This window comes from Eumetopias jubatus, unplaced genomic scaffold, assembly GCF_037043125.1.
Source record: "Eumetopias jubatus isolate StellerSeaLion01/CBP00866 unplaced genomic scaffold, mEumJub1_p1.0 scaffold_12, whole genome shotgun sequence".
Lineage (NCBI taxonomy): Eukaryota > Metazoa > Chordata > Mammalia > Carnivora > Otariidae > Eumetopias > Eumetopias jubatus.
In genome coordinates this window covers 1,459,649-1,483,483 of record NW_028274818.1, presented here as the reverse complement: position 1 = coordinate 1,483,483, position 23,835 = coordinate 1,459,649, and the positions used below count along the sequence as shown (strand labels likewise).

At 38.4% G+C, this 23,835-nt stretch overlaps 1 protein-coding gene across 4 annotated transcripts in view; it reads left to right on the top strand.

Annotated features, from left to right (window-relative positions):
• The window catches only part of ASH1L (ASH1 like histone lysine methyltransferase), a 196,500-nt gene that overhangs the window by 47,082 nt on the left and 125,583 nt on the right, over positions 1-23,835 (top strand). For all 4 annotated transcript variants that reach the window (XM_088016902.1, XM_088016901.1, XM_028090032.2 and 1 more), the window contains exon 3: positions 17,811-22,377. In XM_088016902.1, coding sequence (XP_087873028.1) covers positions 17,811-22,377 — 4,567 coding nt within the window. The remainder of the gene's footprint in view (positions 1-17,810; positions 22,378-23,835) is intronic.

Genomic DNA, 23,835 nt, shown 5'->3' with positions numbered 1-23,835 from the left:
TTTTGTAAAAACAATGAAGGATAAAACAGCAATTTCAAGAACACAGAAGACATATGAGGCATTTGAAGGCATACTGGGAAACAAATAGAAGAAGAAAATTAGTTATAGAAAAGTGCAGTTAGAAGCAGCACATTTGAAAACAGTGGGGAAGAAGGAACAAAATGGAAATGAAGTTCAAATGGATGGGCAAGGTGTGATATATACAGGAAAAGGGGGAAGAAATACAAGTATGCATAACTGGTATCTTCAAATAGAAAGGCAGAATTTTTTATTAGATCAGCTGTTAAAAGCATTATATAAAGATACTGTCTAAAATAATAGAAAATTTCTGGGTGCCTGAGTGGCTTGGTTGGTTAAGTGTCTGCCTTTGGCTCAGGTCATGATCCCAGAGTCCTGGGTTAGGGTTTAGGGTTAGCCTCAGTGGGGAATCGGCTTCTCCCTCTCCCCCTCCCCCCGACTCCTGCTTGCTCTCTCTTGCACTCGCTCTCTCTCTCAAATAAAATCTTTTAAAAAGATAAAAATGAATTAATAAATAAAATAATGGAAAATTTCAATGAATAGATTGAAAGGGCTTTTTGGATCTCATTTAATATTGTTATAGAGTGTTTGTCATGGAAGCAACATTTGCAACGTTACACTTTATCAGTAAAGCTTAGAATCTCCTTTGTGATCCAGGTCAAAGGATCAAGTTACCTCTGTGAGGATAAATTCGAGGTGTTCTTGTCAAAATTCAGAACCAAAAAAATAGCAATTTTCATAATGCCCTCAAATTGGACAGTTCATCTATACCAAAAGGATATTGACCAACTTTTTTGAACACTTTAATTCAGAGTATATTATTTTCATTCTTCAACAAACTATGGAAGACAGCCTTCAGTCTTTTTGTTAGCCAAGCAGGAGAAGAATGGAAAGGCTAAAACAGAGATTACAGTTGGCTTTGTAAATTTAATAAAAATTGGGGAAATGAGAGAACATGGAGAAGTAATTTATACATTGATTCTTCATTTATTATAGTAGGGGTCAGAAAATGTCATTTAAAGTTAATAAAACCAATAAAGATCTAATACAGTAAAAATATTGATAGTCATATAATTGAATGATGAGGCAGGAACAGGAAGATTTTGCTAATTTAATTGTTACTGATGGTAGAGAACAAATATCAACAACTAAGTATAAGTTATTTTGAATTTCTAGAAACATACATTTTCTAGATTTTTAAATTTAATAGGTAAAATAAGTACATTCCACATAGTGTAAAAAAAAAAAAGTTTAGGCTATGAAAAGTCAAAGTGTAACAAAACTGTGATGGTGTGTCAAGCTACTAGGATTGCCATAACAACATATCATAGACCAGATGGTTTAAAAACAAATTTATTTCATCGCAGTTCTGGAGTCTACAAGTCCACGATCATTTTGCTGTCAGGGTTGGTTTCTGGTGAGGACTCACTTCCTGGCTTAGAGATAGTCATTTTCTTGATCTGTCCTCACAGGACCTCTTCCCTGTGAATGCAGAGGAAGGAGATCTCTGAGCTTTCTTCCTCTGACAGCAACCCCATTTTTTTTAGATTTGGGCCTCACCTTTCTAACTTCATTTATGCTGAAGGTAAAGGTCTCCTTGAAGGACCTATCTCCAAACACAACCACATTTAGCAGGTGAGGGTTAGGGCTTCAGCATTCGAATTTTGGGGGCACATATTTCAGTCCATAACAGATGGAGTCTCACAAAAATTGAACATATAGTAAGCTACCATAAAGAGTAAAAACCAACAGTGTTCTCTGATCATGATGGAGAAGGACTAGAAATTAATAAAAGCGGACAACAAAAAGACTTCACAGTCTGGAAATATCCCGAACCTCAGAATTTCTAGAAAATAACAAAAGCTATATTTAAAGAGAAGGTACTTTTAAATATCAATTAAAAGGGAAAGAATGAAAATAAATGGAATAGGGCACCTGGGTGGCTTAGTTGGTTAAGTGACTGCCTTTGGCTCAGGTCATGATTTTGGAGTCCCGGGATCGAGTCCCTCATCAGGCTCCCTGCTCATCAGGGAGTCTGCGTCTCTCTCTGACCTTCCCCCCTCTCATCCTCTCTCTCTCTCTCTCTCATTCTGTCTCTCTCAAATAAATAAATAAAATCTTAAAAAAAAAATAAAATAATTGGAATAAACAATTCTCCTTAGTACCTATCAAGAGAACAAAACAATCTTAGGAAGAGTATTTGAGAAACCAGAATGCAGAAATGAACTGGAAAACAAAGGCAGTCACTATCCAGATAGTAGTTCTTTTGGGGGGGAAATGAAACATAAGGTTTTATTTAGCAAATGTAACCCAGAAGTAAACAGGAGGGAGGGAAAACAGGAATATATAAAATAAGTAGTGCTAAAGGGCAAATAATTCCAAATACAGTAGAAGTTAAAGTTATAATAATTAGGTTTTTTTGCTTGGTTATATGTAGATAAGGGGCTCCTGGCTGGCTCAGTTAGTGGAGCTCAGGGTGGTGAGTTCAAACCCCGCATTGGGTGTGGAGATCACTTAAAAATAAAATCTTAAAAAATTATATGCAAATAAATGTGAAAACATGAGTAAGGGTAATTAAAAAAAGATAATTTACTAAATCTATTTCCAGAAATCACAGAAAATTTCAACTTATGGATCATCAAAAATTAATAATAGAGGGGCGCCTGGGTGGCTCAGTTGGTTGGGTGACTGCCTTGGGCTCAGGTCATGATCCTGGAGTCCCAGGATCGAGTCCCACATCGGGCTCCCTGCTCGGCGGGGAGTCTCCTTCTCCCTCTGACCCTCTTCCCTCTCGTGCTCTCTATCTCTCATTCTCTCTCTCTCAAATAAATAAATAAAATCTTAAAAAAAAGTAATAATAGAGAAGTCTCTCAAAGTTAATACTATTACCAGAAATCCTGGTCCTGGCATTGGTTTCATTCCATAAAACCTGAGGAAACCGGTAATTCCAAAATTATTTAGACATTTGCAGAGCCTAAGAAAGGGAAGAAAGGAAGCATAGTATTAATTCTAAAGCCTTACAAAGATAGCACATAAAGGGAAACTACACAATAATCTTGCTTGAGCACATACTCAGATTCTTCTGAATATGGGTAAGTTTTGCTTTAGCTTACTTTTAAATATATATGCAAGGAGGACTACACATAGTCCTATTTAGATTTGTTGACTTAATTAAAGGTATATTACTCTGTTGTTATACCACTGTTCAAGAATGAAAATCTATAATTTTTAATGATTAAAACTTACCTTTTATAATAAATAGCCTATATAGTTCTATAAGGACTTCATTTTAGTCTCAAGGTTACAAATCAGTCCTTGAAACTATTAAATATTTAAATGTCAAAGCAAAGTTTTTGGCCTATTTTGACAAAAAGTCTCAAGCATATTTGAACTTAATTTGGCAAGATAGAAATAGATTTGCTTTATATTTTATGGAAACAAGTTCATAGGTATCCTTTATGTTTACAGAATCTTGTGGTAGCCCTGTGCTTGTCTTAAGTCATTTATGTCATTAACAGTTGATAGACAAGGCTGACAGTCTTTGACTTGAGTTATAATATTCTTAGTTAAAAAATATGAAGCTGTGCAATATAAAGGGACAACACAAGTGATCCTTTTGGTGATGGGACCATTCTGTATCTTGACTGTAGTGGTAGATAATGATGAACCTACACAGGTGATAAAACTGTCTAGAACTAAACACATATACATACACAAACACACAAATGAATATGTGTAAAAGTGGGAAAATCTGAATAAAATCAGTGGATTATGTCAATATCAATATCCTGGTTGTGGTAACTATACTTTTGAAAGGTGTTATTGGAGGGACTTGGGTAAAGGGTATACTGGGTTTCTATTATTTCTCAAAACTACAGGTGAACCTACAATTATCTCAAAATGTTTATTTAAAGGAGTGGTGCCTGGGTGGCTCATTTAAGCATCTGCCTTCCGCTCAGGTCATGATCCTAGGGTCTTGGAATTGAACCCACTGTCAGGCTGCCTGCTCAGCGGGGAGTCTTCTTCTCCCTCTCCCTATGCCCCTGGCCCCGACTCATGATCACACCCACATGCACATGCGCTCTCTCTCAAGATAAATCTTTTTTAAAAATTGTTTATTTAAAGGAAAAAAAAAGAACTATGTACGATTATGGATTGTTTTTCCCCAGAAATCCAAGGGAGTATAATACTAGAAACACCAGTAGCTAAAAGAAGAAAAACTGATACTCCTTTAATGAGTAAAATGAATACATAGAAGTGTGTGTGTGTATATATATATATATATATACACACACACACATATATAAATGAGCTTATGTATATATGTACACATGTATGTACATAGATAAATAGATAAGGAGATACCAGGCATTCTCACTGGAATGTAGATGAAGCAGTTGCTCTTTGTTGTCACTGTTATGTAATAATGTTACTGGGAGATACTAGTTAATAAAATTGGAAAGGAGAAATGAGAAGGATAAAAATAGAAAAAGTAAGATTACTGTTATTTGCAAATGATGCTGTATACATTGATATTCCAAGAGACTCAGTCAAAAAGCTTGTAAGAGAATTCAGTGAGGTGATTGACTAATAGAGTAATAAATGAAAATCAGTAATATCTAGAAATAAATAACTCTCAGGGCTTAAGATCTATATGAAGAAAGCTGCAAAATACTATTGAGTCTTGAACAAATCGAGATGTTTTTGAGTAGGATCATCATGAAGAGGTCAGGTCTCCCAAAGTTTTTCTGTGAATTTTTAATGTGGTAAAATATACATAATGTCAAATTTACCTTTTAAATCAGTTTTACATACACAGTTCTGTGGGCATTAAGTACATTCACATTGTGAGTGTTGTGAAACCATCATTACCATCCATCTCCAGAACATTTTTGGTCTTCCCCCAACTGAAATTCTGTACTCCATTAAACAGTGACAGCCTTTCCCTGCAGCCCCTTGGCAACTGCCATTCTCTATATAAATTTGACTATTCCAGGTGCTGTGTAAATGGAATCATATAGTATTTGTCTTTTTGTGACTGGCTTATTTCCTTTAGCTTAATGTCCTCGAGGTTCGTCCATGTTGTACAGCAAATGTCAAAAGTTCCTTCCATTTTAAGGCTGAATAATAAACACTTGTATGTATATGCCACATTTTCTTTATCATTAACCTGTCAGTGGACATCGATGGAATTGCTTCCACCTTTTGGCTATTTGTGCATAATGCTACTGTGAACATCAGTGTAGAAATATCTGCACAAGTTTCTCCCTTCACTTCTTTGGGGTATTTGTAAATTTAACAATGAGAATTAAAATGATACATATATTTTTTGGCAGTAGGTACATTGCTTGTAACGTTTATATGGCAAAATAAGAGTAGCAGTGACATTTCTGAAAAGAGCAGTAACAGGTAGGAATCAGTCTTACTAGAAAATAAAGTTAAAATTATTAGAACATTGTGGTAGTGCTGAATGTATAGACAGAAAATCAATGACACAGAATGGAAGATCTAGCAATAGACCCAAGTATATATAAGAATTTTATGTATGAAAAGTATAGCGTTTCAATGTCACAGGAACAATGACAAAATGATTCAGTAAGTTCTATTGGAACTGGGTAGTTGTCTAGGAGATTTTATACATATATAGACATACATATATATTAAACCTCAGGAGTGTATGGTTTTTCATCTTTTTCTCACTATTTTCCTTTTTTTATTTTTAAACTTTTTAGAATAATTTTTATTTGTAATTTTTAATATTTTTAAGGTTTATTTTTATCTTTAATTTTTTGTAAAGATTGCATTTATTTCTTTTTGAGAGAGAGAGCATGAGTGCAAGCACAAATGGGGAGGGGTAGAGGGAGAAGCAGACTTCCCGCTGAGCAGGGAGCCCAATGTGGGATTTGATCTCAGGACCCCAGGATCATGACCTAAGCTGAAGGCAGAACTTAACAGACTAAGCCACCCAGGTGTCCCTGAAGATTTATTTATTTTTTTATTTGACAGAGTGGGGGAAGGGCAGAGGGAAAGGGAAGGAAGAAAATCCCAAGCAGACTCCCCAGTCAGTGGGGAGCCCAATTCAGGACTCGATCTCATGACCCTGAGATCATGACCTGAGCTAAAACCAGGAGTTGGATGCTTACCCAACTGAGCCACCACCCAGGCACCCCCTCACAGCTGTATTTCCTTTGAGAATAAAAAGATGCCATTGTTTTTCACATTTGAAAAAAAAAAAAAGATTCTTTGATTCTACTTTGTCTTCTAGCTCTGACCTCCTACTTCTCCGTGTCCCTGTTGTTTTTCCTTGGTTTTACATTTTTCTCTTTAGATTAGCTTTTAAACCCATTCCAATCAGGTTTTTGCTCTCACACTTTACAGAGAGTGCTGTTGCACGGTTGCCGGCAATCCCATGGTGCCACCTCCAGCAGAGAAATCCATGCTCTCATTTCTGTTTGATCTGTCAGCAACGGGTGGCAGTCAGCTCTTGTAAAGTTGGATTCCTCACCTCAGCTGCAGGGTACCACATATTCACTTGCGCTCTTTCTTATTGTCTCCCCGCCCCTGCCCCGTTGTTACCTTCTGGCTCCTTAGTCTTTGCTAGCTCTTCTTTATCTCCTGATGTGGCCGTGCTCCAGTATTTTGCTGTTAGTCCCCTTCTTTGCCATTTCCATTCACTCTCACCTGGCTGTGTCAGCCAGCCTTGAGGCTTTAAATGTCTGTGTGCTGTCGTCTTCCAGATTTGAAACTTCCTGCTCACACTTCTCTGGTGACCAGAAGGCATTTCTGTCATACCATGTCCAAAACAGCACAAGCTGGGGGTCGGGGGGGTGGGGCAGAGAGAGAAGCAGACTCCATGCTGAGCAGGCAGCCTGACACAGGGCTCTATCCCAGGACCCCGGGATCATGACCTGAGCCGAAGGCAGACACTTAACCGAATGAGTCACCCATGCACCCCCAAATCTCTGGTTTTCTTTATTGTCTTTTTCTTCCGTTAAAATATAAGCTATGCAAGAGCAGGAATTTTTGTCTTTATTCTTTGCTGTATCTCCAACACTGAATAGGTACCCAATATATATTTGTTGAATGAAGAATTAGTTCACATACCTCTTCTGCATAAAACCTTCCAATGGCTTCCCCTCTCTTGGACTAACAAAAATGTGTCCACTCTGCCTCTCTGCCTCCTGCCTGACCTCGCTTTCCTCGATTATACCGGAGAAGCTCCTACCTCAGGGCCTTTCCTCTCACTGTTTCCTCTTTGGGATATTATTCTTTTCTCAGGTAGCTGTATACATCCCTCCTTAAGGTTTCTGTGCAAATGTGGTATTCTCAATTAGGACTTTCCTTTTTTTTTTTTTTTATATATATTTTGTTTACTTGATAGAGACACAGCGAGAGAGGGAGCACAAGCAGGGAGAGTGGGAGAGGGAGAAGCAGGCTTCCCGCGGAGCAGGGAGCCCAATGTGGGACTCGATCCCAGGACCCTGGGATCATGACCTGAGCCGAAGGCAGACGCTCAATGACTGAGCCACCCAGGCGCCCTCAATCAGGACTTCCCTGACAACCTGTTTTAATATTGTAAGTGCTTTCCAACCCTAGTCTTTCCTCTTCTTCCATGTTCTTAATTTCTGCATAGCACATTTCACATTCTGAAATACTGAATATTTTACTTACCTTTTTATTGCCTCTACCTCGCTCATGCATTAGAATGAACTCTCCATGATGAAAGGGATATTTTCACTGCTATTACTCTTTGTACTTAAACAGTAGGTACTTATTAACTGTTTTCTGAAAAAATGAGTTCTTGATTCAGCAAGAATTCAAGATGTAAAGTAGATAAAATCAGCAGTGTTCTCAAATATCATCAATGTAGAGTTAGAAAATCTAACAAAAAATTTATTCATGAAAGTAATGTTATTTGTGAAATATTAAGAATTAAACTTGACAGCAAGTGTTTGGGATCTATTTTGAATAAGATTATAAATATCCGGTAACACCAAAAGGTTTAACTAAATAGATAAATTTGCTTTGTTATTGTGGTGCTAATGTTACTCTTGAGATATTTTTTTTTCCCTACCTTAATATACAAAGTTAAAGCCATTTACAGTTTTTTGAAATTTCAAGTGGATCTCAAGGCCACCTGGAAGTCTACATAAGCAAAAATAATCAGGAATCCTTATGAAAATGTTCTAAAATTAGTGGCTTGGGATTTGCAAGTCTGTGAATATACTAAAAACCATTGAATTTGTGCTCTAACAGAGGGAATTTTATGGTATATGGATTATATCTCAATAATGTTATAAATAAAATAGCCAAGAAATTTCTACAGGAGTACAAGGAAAAATTAGTCTTTTCAAGTATTAAAAGTTTTTATAAAGTTATAGCATCAATATATTGTATTAGTGGCTCAATAATAAACATAAATGTGAGTGAAGCAAAATGGAGAGCTTAAAGAGAGACCCAAATAAGAATAAAATAGATGATGAATGTATTTCAAGTAAATTAACATTAAGTGAGTAATGGAAGAACTCCTTTTGAGGTAAAAGCTGAGTGCTACTCACAGATTATTTTCAAAATTCTAGATAGATAAGTAATTTAAAGTAAAAAGAAAAAAATTCATTGAAAATGTGGTGACGATTATTGTCTTCAGGAGGGCTTGACCTTTCCAGGTATGCTATGAAAACAGCTGTAGAGCTAAAGAGACTATTTTATTGACTATATGGTTAAGAACTTTGACTGTGAAGTGAGACTAGGTTTAAATCATACCTCAGTCACTTACCTGGTTAGGTGACCTTGGGCTGATATTATCTCAACTTTACTCTTGTTCTTCTTACTGAGGTTAATCATAGTAGTTGCATCAAGTAATTGTGGGGATTCACTGACAGCCTGTGTGAGGTGCTTAGTTGTTTTTCATATGTATTTGAACACATAAAAGATTGTAACTTTGTAAGGAATCTTAACAGGAAATGGAAATACAACTTGATAAATTGGGGGAAATATGTGTAACATGAGAGAAAAAAGAACTCCTATTTCTAACATACTGAGGGCTCTTCTAAATCAGTAATGATAAATTCCACAGTGTAGAAAGATAGTAGGGACCAAGGACTTTGAACAGTTATTTCCGTGCTGAAGAAATATGCATGGCCAGCAAAATCATGTGACAGGACATTCAAAATAACAGGTAACAAATGAAATGTAAATAGAAATACAAAAAAACCTTATAGACTGTGGAAATCTTAATCACTGACAATGGGAATACACAGACTTCTCTTCACATTTAGAACATTGACATCCCACCAAAAAGACTCATAGCATAATATAAACAGTAAACAGAAAACTGCAGACTGCACATGAACACAAACCCACAGTTAGGGCAAGTTAGTACATGCACACATAGCCTTTACATCCAAAGAGCTATAGATATTGAAACCATCTGAAAGATTTACGTGTTTAAAGGGGCAAAAAGCCATTTGATAAAAACAGGACAATAACAAGTAGATTTGAAAATTATCTTAAATAATTAATCTAGGAATAATAGCATTTGAAATGAAAACTTAATGAACTTATTGGAACGGTAAATGGGAGACAGTAAAATTACTGAACATAAATAACTCCAACCAAATCACCCAAATTGGCAATGTTTAATTTCAGAATTATCAGGGTCGGGTTGTCAGATGGTATTTTTCTGCTATAAGAAGGATTGCCTGGGCGCCTGGGTGGCTCAGTCGGTTAAGCGTCTGCCTTTGGCTCAGGCCATGATCCTGGATTCCTGGGATCAAGTCCTGCATTGGGCTCCCTGCTCAGCGGGGAGCCTGCTTCTCCCTCTGACTCTCCCCCCTCTCGTACTCAGTCTGTCTCTCATTCTCTCTCTCAAACAAATAAATAATAATTTTAAAAAATCTTTAAAAACAAAAGCATTGCCTAACAATGTAGGAAATCACAAATCCTAAAGTGTTATCTTGATTTGCAGAAATGTATTGTTTGTACAGTCTGGATTTTTATAATGAACTTTTTTTCCTTTAAAAAAACTTTTTTCCCTTTCGTAAATAGCTGGTCCACATGTGTAAATAGTACATTTATACATTACATTATAAATAGTTATTTATTGTGTATCCCTTTAGATCTAGCAGTTCTCTGAGTGAAGTAATTGGACAAGTAGGCAAAGATTTATGTAATTGGATGATCATCATATATTCATAATGAAAAATAATCAGAAATTATTTTAAAAGCAAGTCGGAGATTGATTTTATGAATTATGGACTGTTATGAAACCAGTGAATCAGTCCTCTTAATTCCTGATTTATTTGCACAGAGAAGTGTTTCCTTGTATCATTTAAGTTAACTGAGCTACAAAACAAAAAGCGTTTTGAGCCCATTTTTATAAAAGAATGTACATGTGCATGTTGTGCATGTGATGGAAATAAATGTAAAAGTGTTTATCCATGGATGATACTATTTTTGTCTCTTTTTAAATAAGCATACCTTTATATTTGGAAGAAAGCTCTTTTCAGGTTGAAAAAAATTACATGCCTAATAGGATGCTTTGATACAATAACTTTTTCATTGGTTAATATATAATATGCTGTCTTAAAAATGGTACTTATTATTACTAGTTGTCATTTTAAAGGGTTCTTAGAAATATAAGAGGAGGAATGCCTGGGTGGCTCAGTCGGTTGAGCGTCTGCCTTTGGCTCAGGTCATGATCCCAGGGTCCTTGGGCTCCTTGCTCAGAAGGGAGTGCTTCTCCCTCTGCCTGCTGCTCTCCCTGCTTGTGCTTTCTCTCTCTCTCTGTCTCTCTCTCTGACAAGGAAATAAACCAAATCTTTAAAAAAGAAAGAAAGAAATGTAAGAGGATAATATCACCAGTACCAAATGTAGTTTTCAACATCTTATTATCTCATCAGTTGTTTATCTAATATCAGGATTTGGAAGAAAAGATCTTTGAAACCAAAACCAAATTATCTATGGATGTCTTTGTTGTTGTTGTTGTTTTTCTCTCTCTCTCTCTCTTTTTTTTAAAGTTTATACAACTTTATTTTTTTAATTAACATATAATGTATTATTTGTTTCAGGGATCAGTCACAGATCTGTGATTCATCAGTCTTGCACAATTCACAGCGCTCACCCTAGCACATACCCTCCCCAATGTCCATCACCCAGCCACCCCATCCCTGCCACGCCCCTCCACTCCAGCAACCCTCAGTTTGTTTCCTGAGACTAGGAGTCTCTTATGGTTTGTCTTCCTGTCTGGTTTTGTCTTGTTTCATTTTTTCCTCTCTTCCCCTGTGATCCTCTGCCTTGTTTCTCAAATTCCACATATCAGTGAGATCATATGATAATTGTCTTTCTCTGATTGACTTCTTTCACTCAGCATAACACCCTCCAGTTCCATCCACGTCGTTGCAAATGGCAAGATTTCATTTTTTGATGGCTTCATAATATTCCATTGTGTATATATACTACATCTTCTTGATCCATTCATCTGTTGATGGACATCTGGGCTCTTTCCAAAGTTTGGCTAACGTGGACATTGCTGCTATAAACACTGGGGTGCACGTTCCCCTTTAGATCACTACATTTGTATCTTCGGGGTAAATACCCAGTAGTGCAATTGCTGGGTTGTAAGGTAGCCCTATTTTCAACTTTTTGAGGAACCTCCATGCTGTTTTCCAGAGTGGCTGCACCAGCTTGCACCACCAACAGTGTAGGAGGGTTCCCCTTTCTCCGCATCCTCGCCAACATCTGTCGTTTACTGACTTGTTAATTTTAGCCATTCTGACTGGTGTGGGGTGGTATCTCATTGTGGTTTTGATTTGTATTTCCCTGATGCCAAGTGATGTTGAGCACTTGTGTCTGTTGGCCATCTGGATGTTTTTGCAGAAATATCTGTTCATGTCTTCTGCCCATTTCTTGATTGGATTATTTGTTCCTTGGGTGTTGAGTTTGATAAGTTCTTTATAGATTTTGGATACGATACTAGCTCATTTGCAAATATCTTCTCCCATTCTGTCGGTTGTCTTTTGGTTTTGTTGACTGTTTCTTTTGCTGTGCAAAAGCTTTTTATCTTGATGAAGTCCCAATAGTTCATTTTTGCCCTGGCTTCCCTTGCCTTTGGCGATGTGTCTAAGAAGTTGCTGTGGCTGAGGTCGAAGAGGTTGTTGCCTATGTTCTCCTCAAGGATTTTGATGGATTCCTGTCTCACATTTAGGTCTTTCATCTATTTTGAGTCTATTTTTGTGTGTGGTGTAAGGAAGTGGTCCAGTTTCATTTTTCTGCATGTGGCTATGGAGACTTTTGGGTTTTCCACATAAAGTATCGTCAGCAAAGAGTGAGAGTTTGACTTCTTCTTTGCTGATTCAGATGCCTTTTATTTCTTTTTGTTGTCTGATTGCTGAGGCTAGGACTTCTAGTACTGTGTTGAACAGCAGTGGTGATAGTGGACATGCCTGCCATGTTCCTGACCTTAGGGGGAAAGCTCTCAGTTTTTCCCCATTGAGAATGATAATTCGCTGTGGGTTTTTCATAGATGGCTTTTATGATACTGAGGTATGTACCCTCTATCCCTACACTGTGAAGAGTTTTAATCATGAAAGGATGCTGTACTTTGTCAAATGCTTTTTCTGCATCTATTGAGAGGATCATATGGTTCTTGTTCTTTCTTTTATTAATGTAGTGTATCACACTGATTGATTTGTAGATGTTGAACCAACTTTGCAGCCCAGGGATAAATCCCACTTGGTCGTGGTGAATAATCCTTTTAATGTACTTTTGGATCCTGTTGGCTAATATTTTGGTGAGAATATTTGCATCCATGTTCATCAGGGATATTGGTCTGTAATTCTCCTTTTTGATGGGGTCTTTGTCTGCTTTTGGGATCAAGGTAATGCTGGCCTCATAAAATAAGTTTGGAAGTTTTCCTTCCATTTCTGTTTTTTGGAACAATTTTAGAAGAAAAGGTATTAATTCTTTAAATGTTTGGTAGAATTCCCCTGGGCCATCTGGCCCTGGGCTCTTGTTTGTTGGGAAATTTGTGATAACTACTTCAATTTCCTTTGCTGGTTATGGGGTCTATTCAGGTTTTCTATCTCTTCCTGGTTCAGTTTTGTTAGTTTATAGTCTCTAGGAATGCATCCATTTCTTCCAGATTATCTAATTTGCTGGCATGTAGTTGCTCATAATATGTTCTTGTAATTGTTTGTATTTCTTCAGCATTGGTTGTGATCTCTCCTCTTTCATTCATGATTTTATTTATTTGGGTCCTTTCTCTTTTTTTTTTTTTAAGATTTTATTTATTTATTTGAGAGACAGAATGAGAGATAGAAAGCACGAGAGGGAAGAGGGTCAGAGGGTCAGAGGGAGAAGCAGACTCCCTGCCGAGCAGGAAGCCCGATGTGGGACTCGATCCTGGGACTCCAGGATCATGACCTGAGCCGAAGGCAGTCGCTTAACCAACTGAGCCACCCAGGCGCCCCCTTTCTCTTTTCTTTTTGATAAGTCTGGCCAGGGGTTTGTCAATCTTATTAATTCTTTCAAGGAACCAGTTCCTAATTTTGTTGATCAGTTCTTCTGTTCTTTTGGTTTCTATTTCATTGATTTCTGCTCTGATCTTTATTATTTCCCTTCACCTGCTGGGTTTAGGCTTTATTTGCTCTTCTTTCTCCAGCTCCTTTAGGTGTAGGGTTAAGTTGTGTATTTGAGACCTTTCTTGCTTCTTGAGAAAGGCTTGTTTTGCTATATACTTTGCTCTTATGCAGCCTGGGCTGCATCCCAAAAATTTTGAGCAGTTGTTTTCACTTTCATTTGTTTCCATGAATTTTTTAATTCTTCTTTAATTTCCTGGTTGACCCATTTTTTTTTTTTTTAAGATTTTTATTTATTTATTTGACAGAGAGAGAGAGAGAGACGGCAAGACAGGGAACACAAGCAGGGGGGGAGTGGGAGAGGGAGAAGCAGGCTTCCCGCGGAGAAGGGAGCCCGATGCGAGGCTTGATCCCAGGACCCTGGTATCATGACCTGAGCCGAAGGTAGACGCTTAACAACTGAGCCACCCAGGCTCTCCGACCCATTCATTCTTTAGTAGGATGCTCTTTAGCCTCCATGTATTTGAGTTCTTTCCAACTTTCCTCTTGTAATTGAGTTCAAGTTTCAAAGCATTGTGGTCCAAAAATATGCAGGGAATGATCCCAATCTTTTGGTACCAGTTAAGACCTGATTTGTGACCCAGGATGTGATCTATTCTGGAGAATGTTCCATGGGCACTAGAGAAGAATGTGTATTCTGTTGCTTTGGGATGGAATGTTCTGAATATATTTGTGAAGTCCATCTGGTCCAGTGTGTCATTTAAAGCCCTTATTTCCTTGTTGATTTTTTGCTTAGATGATCTGTCCATTTCAGTGAGGGGGGTGTTAAAGTCCCCTTCTATTATTGTATTATTTTCTATATGTTTCTTTGATTTTGTTATTAATTGGCTTATATAATTCACTGCTCCTATGTTAAGGGGCATAGATATTTACAGTTGTTAGATCTTCTTGCTGGATAGACCCTTTAAGTATGTTATATTGTCTTTCCTCATCTTTTATTATAGTCTTTGGTTTTAAAATCTAATTTGTCTGTTATAAGGATTGCCACCCCAGCTTTCTTTTGATGTCCGTTGGCATGGTGAATGGTTTTCCACCCCCTCACTTTAAACCTGGAGGTGTTTTTGGATCTAAAATGAGTCTCTTGCAGACAGCATATCGATGGTTCTTGCTTTTTTTTCCAATCTGATACATTTTGTCTTTTGTTTGGGGCATTTAGCCCATTTACATTCAGGGTAACTCTTGAAAGATACAAATTTAGTGCCATTGTATTTATTGCCTATAAGGTGACTGTTACTGTATATTGTCTCTGTTCCTTTCTGTGTATGTTGCTTTTTGGCTCTCTCTTTGCTTAGAGGCCCCTCTTTCAATATTTCTTTTAGGGCTGGTTTGGTGATCTCAGATTCTTTTAGTTTCTGTTTGTCCTTGATTTCTTCTTTTCTTTAGTCATTGACCATTTAATGTGGGATACAGCCTTAGGCTGATTTTAGTTAATTGGAGATCTATATTTCTGACAGAGATGAAAATCCAGATTCAACTCCTGTCCTTTAGCAGCTTATGGGAGTTGTATATATTACTACTTTTAGGCAGATTTTTTTTTAAATAACTTTTTTATTGAAGTATAAATACATTTAATTCATAAGTGTGACAGCTCAATGAATTTTCACAAACCCAAACACCCCATTTAGCCAGCATTCAGATTAAGAGAGAAAACATTGCCAGCACCCGTTAAGCCCTCCTCACGCTCCTTTCCTATACTACCTCGTACCGGCGGTGACAGTTTTCCTGACTTTAATATTATAACTAGTAATACCTGCTTGTGAACCTAATATGAATGGAATTGTATAATATACAGTGGCTCCCTCCATTCACTACTGTAAGCTTTATTCATGTTATTGCACATAGTCATAGTTTATACAAGACAGATTTAGGTCAGTTTTAAAATTGGAAATGATGTAGTTTTCAGATACAAATATATTTTAAAATTCTTAAAATAATAAAGCCTCTTAATTTTTATGTTTTGAAAAGTAACTGTGAAAGTACAGAATGAGAATATTGTTTTTTAATAGAATGGGAGGAAGATGTAAGAGGCTTCTTTAATTTACAAGCTTAACATAAGTTGTACAGAAGACTGTCAAAAAAAGTCTGTTTCCTCGTGAGCAAAATTGTAAGAGTCTAGTTCAAAAGAGATAATTAAGTTCCCTTAATTCTGATTTCATTAACTATTGGTGGTGGTGTGTTCTACTTTAGTTGCCACAATGTAAAGAGGAGTATTGAGAAACTGAATCGCGGCTATCAGAAAATGATCAGAAAAGATGTGAAACCGCTTACTTTGGTTTATTCAGCTACTCTCCTGTAGGTAATCACTTTAGGGATTTGCTGTTAAAATAGTGGTAGGAGCACCTGGCTGGCTCATTCAGGGTAGCATGTGACTCTTGGTCTCAGGATTGTGAGTTCAAGCCCCCTGCAGGGTATAGAGATTACTTAAAAATAAAATCTTAAAACATAGTGGTATATTTTGCGGCTTTCTGTAGCCGTTCTGTTTCTGCCAATGTGTCTTGGAATATGTCTCCCGCAGTGGGATTCCTTGGTCACAGGTATAGTTTGTGTAGGTGGTAGTCTCCCAGTTCTCACCTATCTCCTGCTGTAGGGGTCACACCATGTTACATAGAGCTCATGTCTGGATGCTTGAGTTTGGGTTTTGTTGCTTCGCCCTGTTCCATTGGTTCTTTTGTCTTTTCATGTGTCAGTTCCATACTGTTTTCATGATAGAAGCTTTAAAAACATTTGATACAGTTATCCCCTTGCTTTTCTTCTTATGTGTTTGGGTTGGGGGGCAGAGGGATAGAGAATCTTAAGCAGCTCCACACATGCGGGGCTTGATTTCACAACTCTGGATCCTGACCCGAGCTGAAATTAAGAGTCAGACATTTAGGCAGCTGAGCCACCCAGGCACCCCTACTTTTTCTTCTTTAGATTTTGCTAGCTATTCTTGCTTGTCTTTTTTTTTTTTTCCAATGAATGTGATAATTTTTCTTATTCCTGAAAGAAATCTTGGTGGTATTTTTATTGGGATAGCGTTAAATTTATAGATTTGTTTAGGGAAAAATTATCATCTTTATTTCTTCTTATCCACAAACACAGTATATCTTTCCATTTGTTCAAGTCTTTCTATTTCATGGTTAACAAGAAGTTTGTCAACTATACTTCAATTGTTAAAAAAAAAAAAAACTATGCTGAAGGAAAAAAGAAGAACTGGAAAAAAGAACTCTTTTTTTTTTTTAAGATTTTATTTATTTATTTGACAGAGAGAGAGAGAGCATAAGCAGGGGAAGCAATAGGCAGAGGGAGAGGGAGAAGCTGGCTCCCCACTGAGCCAGGAACCTGATGCAGGGCTCAATCCCAGGACGCTGGGATCCTGGGCTCATGACCTGAGCTGAAGGCAGACGCCTAACTGACTAAGCCACCCAGCGTCCCAGAAGACAACTCTTTAGTTGCTATCTAAAAGTAAAACAGATTGCTCTGTGAAGTAACGAATTCACTTGTAAAGTATATGGTGAGGATTCATGAACTGGATAACAATTTATGTTAATGACTTAAAAGTTATTTCCTGAAATGTTATATAAAATACATTCTAAATAAAATACAAATGTATTTCATGGTCCTTATTATTCTTGTCACTTAAGAGGGAACTGCAGTGACTACTCATTCAAGACCGTAAGTGAGAGTGAGCTAAAGGAGTGGAAGTGGGTGGGGTCGTACAGTGCTGGTTGGAAATCTTTGAAATCAATGAAGGAGGTAGGCTGTGATCAATTATTTTAAAAGAGGACCATGGGATATTGTAACAGTATTTCTCTTTTCAAAAACAGTGTATTTGTGTGCTAATGTGTATTCAGTTTAAAGTAAAGTAAGAGTAGACTGGTAATTTGCCTTTTTAAAACAATGTCAAAAAATAATAGGGATATTTCTAAATACTGAGTAATACATAGGTTTATATGGTAGCTTGGAAGTCAACAAAGATAACATTTTGCTAGCCTCTGACAGCAGCAGAGGAACTCACATCCTGTGGCACAGTGTAACATTCATCAGGTTTTTTTTCAAAAAGCACTGTTGCCTACCTTTTATCTGATATGTGATCAGTTGGTTTGTTCACTTGTAATGCTAACCTGAAGGGATAGGTTTACTCTCTCTGAATCCTTTTTCTTGTTCAAATTTTAGGACCCTTCAAAGTTATACAAGAAAACAGGTGATGTTGCAGCCGTTGAATGCCAATCTGAAGAGAGCATCCATCTTCATTCACAGGGAGAAAACAGTCCTTTGTCTAAGAAGCTTTCTCCAGTACACTCAGAAATGACAGATTACATTAATGCGGCATCATCTACTCTTGTTGGTAGCCGGGATCCTGATTTAAAGGACAGAGCATTACTTAATGGAGGAACGAGTGTAACAGAAAAGTTGGCACAGCTCATTGCAACTTGTCCTCCTTCTAAGTCTTCCAAGACTAAACCGAAGAAGTTAGGAACTGGCACTACTGCAGGACTGGTTAGCAAGGATTTGATCAGGAAAGCAGGTGTTGGCTCTGTAGCTGGAATAATACATAAGGACTTAATAAAAAAACCAGCTATCAGCACAGCAGTTGGATTGGTAACTAAAGATCCTGGGAAAAAGCCAGTGTTTAATGCAACAGTAGGATTGGTCAATAAGGACTCTGTGAAAAAATTAGGAGCTGGCACTACAGCGGTATTCATTAATAAAGACTTAGGCAGAAAGCCAGGGACTGTCACTACAGTAGGACTGCTGAGCAAGGATTCAGGAAAGAAGCTAGGAATTGGTATTGTTCCAGGTTTAGTGAATAAGGAATCTGGAAAGAAGTTAGGACTCGGCACTGTGGTCGGACTGGTTAATAAAGACTTGGGCAAGAAGTTGGGTTCTACTGTCGGCCTAGTGGCCAAGGACTGTGCAAAGAAGATTGTAGCCAATTCAACAATGGGATTAGTTACTAAGGACATGGGAAAGAAACTAGTGAGTTGTTCTATGGCAGGACTGGTCAGTAAAGATGCCATAAACCTTAAAGCCGAAGCACTGCTCCCCACTCAGGAACCACTTAAGGCTTCTTGTAGTACAAACATTAGTAGTCATGAAAGTCAGGAACTTCCTGAATCCCTGAAAGATAGTACCACCAGCAAAACTTTTGAGAAGAATGTTATACGGCAGAGTAAAGAAAGCATATTGGAAAAGTTCTCAGTTCGAAAAGAAATCATTAATTTGGAGAAAGAAATGTTTAATGAAGGAACATGCATTCAGCAAGACAGTTTCTCATCCAGTGACAGGGGGCCTTATGAAACCTCAAAGCATGAAAAGCAACCTCCCGTGTATTGCACTTCTCCGGACTTTCAAATGGGAGCTGCTTCTGATGCATCTACAGCAAAATCCCCTTTTAGTGCAGTAGGAGAAAGCAATCTCCCTTCCCCATCACCTACTGTATCTGTTAATCCTTTAACCAGAAGTCCCCCTGAAACTTCTTCACAATTGGCCCCCAATCCGTTACTTTTAAGTCCTACCACAGAATTAATGGAAGAAATTTCTGAATCTGTTGGCAAGAACCAGTTTCCTTCTGAAAGTACCCACTTGAACATTGGTCATAGGTCTGTGGGTCACAGCATGAATATTGAATGTAAAGGGATCGATAAAGAGCTAACTGATTCAAAAACTACACATATAGATATTCCAAGAATAAGCTCTTCCCTGGGAAAAAAGCCAAGTTTGACTTCTGAATCCAGTATTCACGCAATTACCCCTTCAGTTGTTAACTTCACTAGTTTATTTAGTAACAAGCCCTTTCTAAAACTTGGTGCAGTAACTGCATCTGACAAACACTGCCAGGTTGCTGAAAGCCTCAGCTCTAGTTTGCAGTCCAAACCATTAAAAAAAAGGAAAGGAAGAAAACCTCGGTGGACTAAAGTGGTGGCACGAAGCACATGCCGGTCTCCAAAAGGGCTAGAATTAGAAAGATCAGAGCTTTTTAAAAATGTTTCATGTAGCTCACTATCAAATAGTAATTCCGAGCCAGCCAAGTTTATTAAAAACATTGGACCATCTTCATTTGTAGATCATGACTTCCTTAAACGTCGATTGCCAAAGTTGAGCAAGTCCACAACTCCATCTCTTGCTCTCTTAACTGATAGTGAAAAACCATCTCACAAGGCTTTTGCTCCTCACAAACTATCCTCCAGTATGTGTGTCTCTAGTGACCTTTTGTCTGATATTTATAAGCCCAAAAGAGGAAGACCTAAAGCTAAGGAGATGCCTCAACTGGAAGGTCCACCTAAAAGGACTTTAAAAATACCTGCCTCTAAAGTTTTTTCTTTGCAGTCTAAGGAAGAACAAGAACCCCCAATTTTACAGCCAGAAATTGAAATTCCTTCCTTCAAACAAAGTCTTTCTGTGTCTCCCTTTCCGAAAAAACGAGGCAGACCTAAGAGGCAGATGAGGTCACCGGTCAAGATGAAGCCACCTGTACTATCAGTGGCTCCGTTTGTTGCCACTGAGAGTCCAAGCAAGCTGGAGTCTGAAAGTGACAACCATCGAAGCAGCAGTGATTTCTTTGAGAGTGAGGATCAGCTTCAGGACCCAGATGATCTGGACGACAGTCATAGGCCAGCTGTCTGCAGCATGAGTGACCTTGAGATGGAACCAGATAAAAAAATTTCCAAGAGAAACAATGGACAGTTAATGAAAACAATTATCCGCAAAATAAATAAAATGAAGACTTTAAAGAGGAAGAAACTGTTGAATCAGATTCTTTCAAGCTCTGTGGAATCAAGTAATAAAGGGAAAGTGCAATCCAAACTCCATAATACAGTGTCAAGTCTTGCTGCCACATTTGGCTCTAAATTGGGCCAACAGATAAATGTCAGCAAGAAAGGAACCATTTACATAGGAAAGAGAAGGGGTCGAAAACCAAAAACTGTCTTAAATGGCATTCTTTCTGGTAGCCCTACCAGCCTAGCTGTCCTTGAGCAAACCGCTCAGCAGGCAGCTGGTTCAGCATTAGGACAGATACTTCCCCCTTTACTGCCTTCCTCCGCTAGTAGTTCTGAGATTCTTCCATCACCTATTTGCTCTCAGTCTTCTGGGACTAGTGGAGGTCAGAGCCCTGTAAGTAGTGATGCAGGCTTTGTTGAACCCAGTTCAGTGCCGTATTTGCATTTACACTCCAGACAGGGCAGCATGATTCAGACTCTTGCAATGAAGAAGGCCTCAAAGGGGAGGAGGCGACTCTCTCCTCCTACTTTGTTGCCAAATTCTCCTTCACACTTGAGTGAACTCACCTCTCTGAAAGAAGCTACTCCTTCTCCCATTAGTGAATCTCATAGTGATGAGACCATTCCCAGCGATAGTGGAATTGGAACAGATAATAACAGCACATCAGACAGAGCAGAGAAATTTTGTGGACAGAAAAAGAGGAGGCATTCTTTTGAACATGTTTCTCTGATACCCCCTGAAACCTCTACAGTCCTGAGCAGTCTTAAAGAAAAACATAAGCATAAATGTAAGCGCAGGAATCACGATTACCTCAGCTATGACAAGATGAAAAGGCAGAAACGAAAACGGAAAAAGAAATACCCCCAGCTCCGAAGCAGACAAGATCCGGACTTCATTGCAGATCTGGAGGAATTGATAAGTCGTCTGAGTGAAATTCGAATCACCCATCGAAGTCATCATTTTATCCCCCGAGACTTGCTGCCAACTATTTTTCGAATCAACTTTAATAGTTTCTATACACATCCTTCTTTCCCCTTAGACCCTTTGCACTACATTCGAAAACCTGACTTAAAAAAGAAGAGAGGGAGACCTCCTAAGATGAGGGAGGCAATGGCTGAGATGCCCTTCATGCATAGCCTTAGTTTTCCTCTTTCTAGTACTGGATTCTATCCCTCCTACGGCATGCCTTACTCTCCCTCGCCCCTCACAGCCACGCCCCTAGGATTAGGTTACTACGGAAGGTACCCTCCCACTCTCTACCCTCCTCCCCCTTCTCCTTCTTTCACCCCCCCACTTCCACCTCCTTCCTATATGCATGCTGGGCATTTACTTCTCAATCCCACCAAATACCACAAGAAAAAGCATAAGCTACTTCGACAGGAGGCCTTTCTCACGACCAGCAGGACTCCCCTCCTGTCCATGAGCACCTACCCTAGTGTCCCTCCTGAGATGGCCTATGGGTGGATGGTCGAGCACAAACACAGGCACCGGCACAAGCACAGAGAACACCGCTCTGAGCAGCCCCAGGTTTCCATGGACACCGGCTCTTCCAGGTCGGTTTTGGAGTCTTTGAAGCGCTATCGATTTGGAAAGGAGACTGTTGGGGAGCGATATAAACATAAGGAAAAGCACCGATGTCATATGTCCTGCCCTCATCTCTCCCCTTCCAAAAGCTTAATAAACAGAGAAGAGCAGTGGGTCCACCGGGAGCCTTCAGAATCTAGTCCACTGGCTTTGGGATTGCAAACACCTTTACAGATTGACTGTTCGGAGAGTTCTCCGGGTTCATCCCTCGGAGGATTCACTCCCACCTCTGATCCGGCTAGCAGTGACGAGCACACAAACCTTTTCACAAGTGCGAAAGTGCAAGGCAGCTGCAGAGTTTCAAACCCTAACTCCAGTGGCCGGAAGAAACTAACTGACAGTCCTGGACTGTTCTCTGCACAGGACACTGCACTAACTCGGCCTCACAGGAAGGAGCCACTGCCTTCCAGCGAAAGGGCGGTACAGACCATGACAGGTAAGGCGGTGATTTCTTCGTTTCCTTGTTATTTGTGTGCAAAAAGAAGGCTATTTTGCCTACAGGTTGCCTGATACATGTATGTGAAACTTTAATAGATCTACTGGTTTCTGGTTTGTTTTTGTTTTTATAAATGTGAAATGTTGTCTTCAAAGTTCTCATTTTCAATAGATGTGAGAAGTAAGATAAGGCATGTTTTTGCAATAATTTTGAATATTGAGAAGAGAGATTATAAAAACAACACTAAACTTTTGGAAACCAGGAAAAATGATTCTTATGCAGAAAAGCCATTACACAGTTTCTTCAGTGATAAATGGCTCATAGATACCTGTTAGTAGCTGTGCAGGATTTTTAGTATATGCTAATCTAATAATTATAAGTTATTTTATGTTACAGGAAGAAATGTTGTTAACCCTGTATGTCTCATAATAAAAATCTAAGCATTCAAAATTATCAGCTTCATAAAAGGTAACAGTATTCAGAGGGACTTCCTTCTGCAGTTATCTCTAGATATCTTCATAATAGCTGCTTCAAATGTATCTAACATGACATGAAGCAAATCTAGATAATAAATACATTTGTAACATCTGTAAAGTGTCTTAAGAAGTGAAACAAAGATAGCAAACAAGAAACAGGAAGCATTGCCCAATCGTGGAGAAGGCGTCTCTAATGAGAAGTTCTTTATCAGAGACCTCAACTCTGGGGGTTTGTAAATTAGCCCTAGGGAGTCCATAGAGCCTCTCTTGTTATACATGAAATTATGTGTATGTATGCTAGTGTGTGTTTTTCAGGAGAAAACCCATACATTTCATCAGATTCTCTGAGTAAATTCTTTAAGCCTCTATATCCATTCCTGTAAAACGGTAACAATAGGTAATCACGACAGGTAATGAGATTATAGTGTTTACGGAGGGATTCGCACATAGTAAGTACACAGATGTTAATTGGTAGTAGTTTTCCCCCAAAGATTAAAAACTTGTGCATGAGGGGAAATGATAAACCCCTCAGAGTTAAGTTTTTGCTCCTGATGTTCATTATTCATGAACTTTTAGAAACTAAAAGCCATTTTGGTTGAGAAACTGAGCATTCTTTAGTTTTTAACAATGTAATAAAGAGGAAAAAAATTCCTAAACTTATAATTAGATTCATTCAATAAATACTTGATAAATATTTAATCAGCAACAGTTGTTGAATATCTGTCTGCCAGGCATTCTACTTTGTGGGCCCTTGTGATATCTTAGGGAATAAGGCACGCAAGTTCATTGTTCTCGTGCAACTTACAGTGGAGGAGAGGGGTAATAAAAAAACTTACATGTTAAATGTCATTAAAAATCGATAAAGGGATATTAAAAAAAAAGAATAAGAACAGGGTCTGTGAGAGTGTGGGATGGGGGCCTAACCGAGCAAGCCATCCTTGAGAAAGTGACTCTAAACTGTTTGTTACCTGAAGGATGAGCA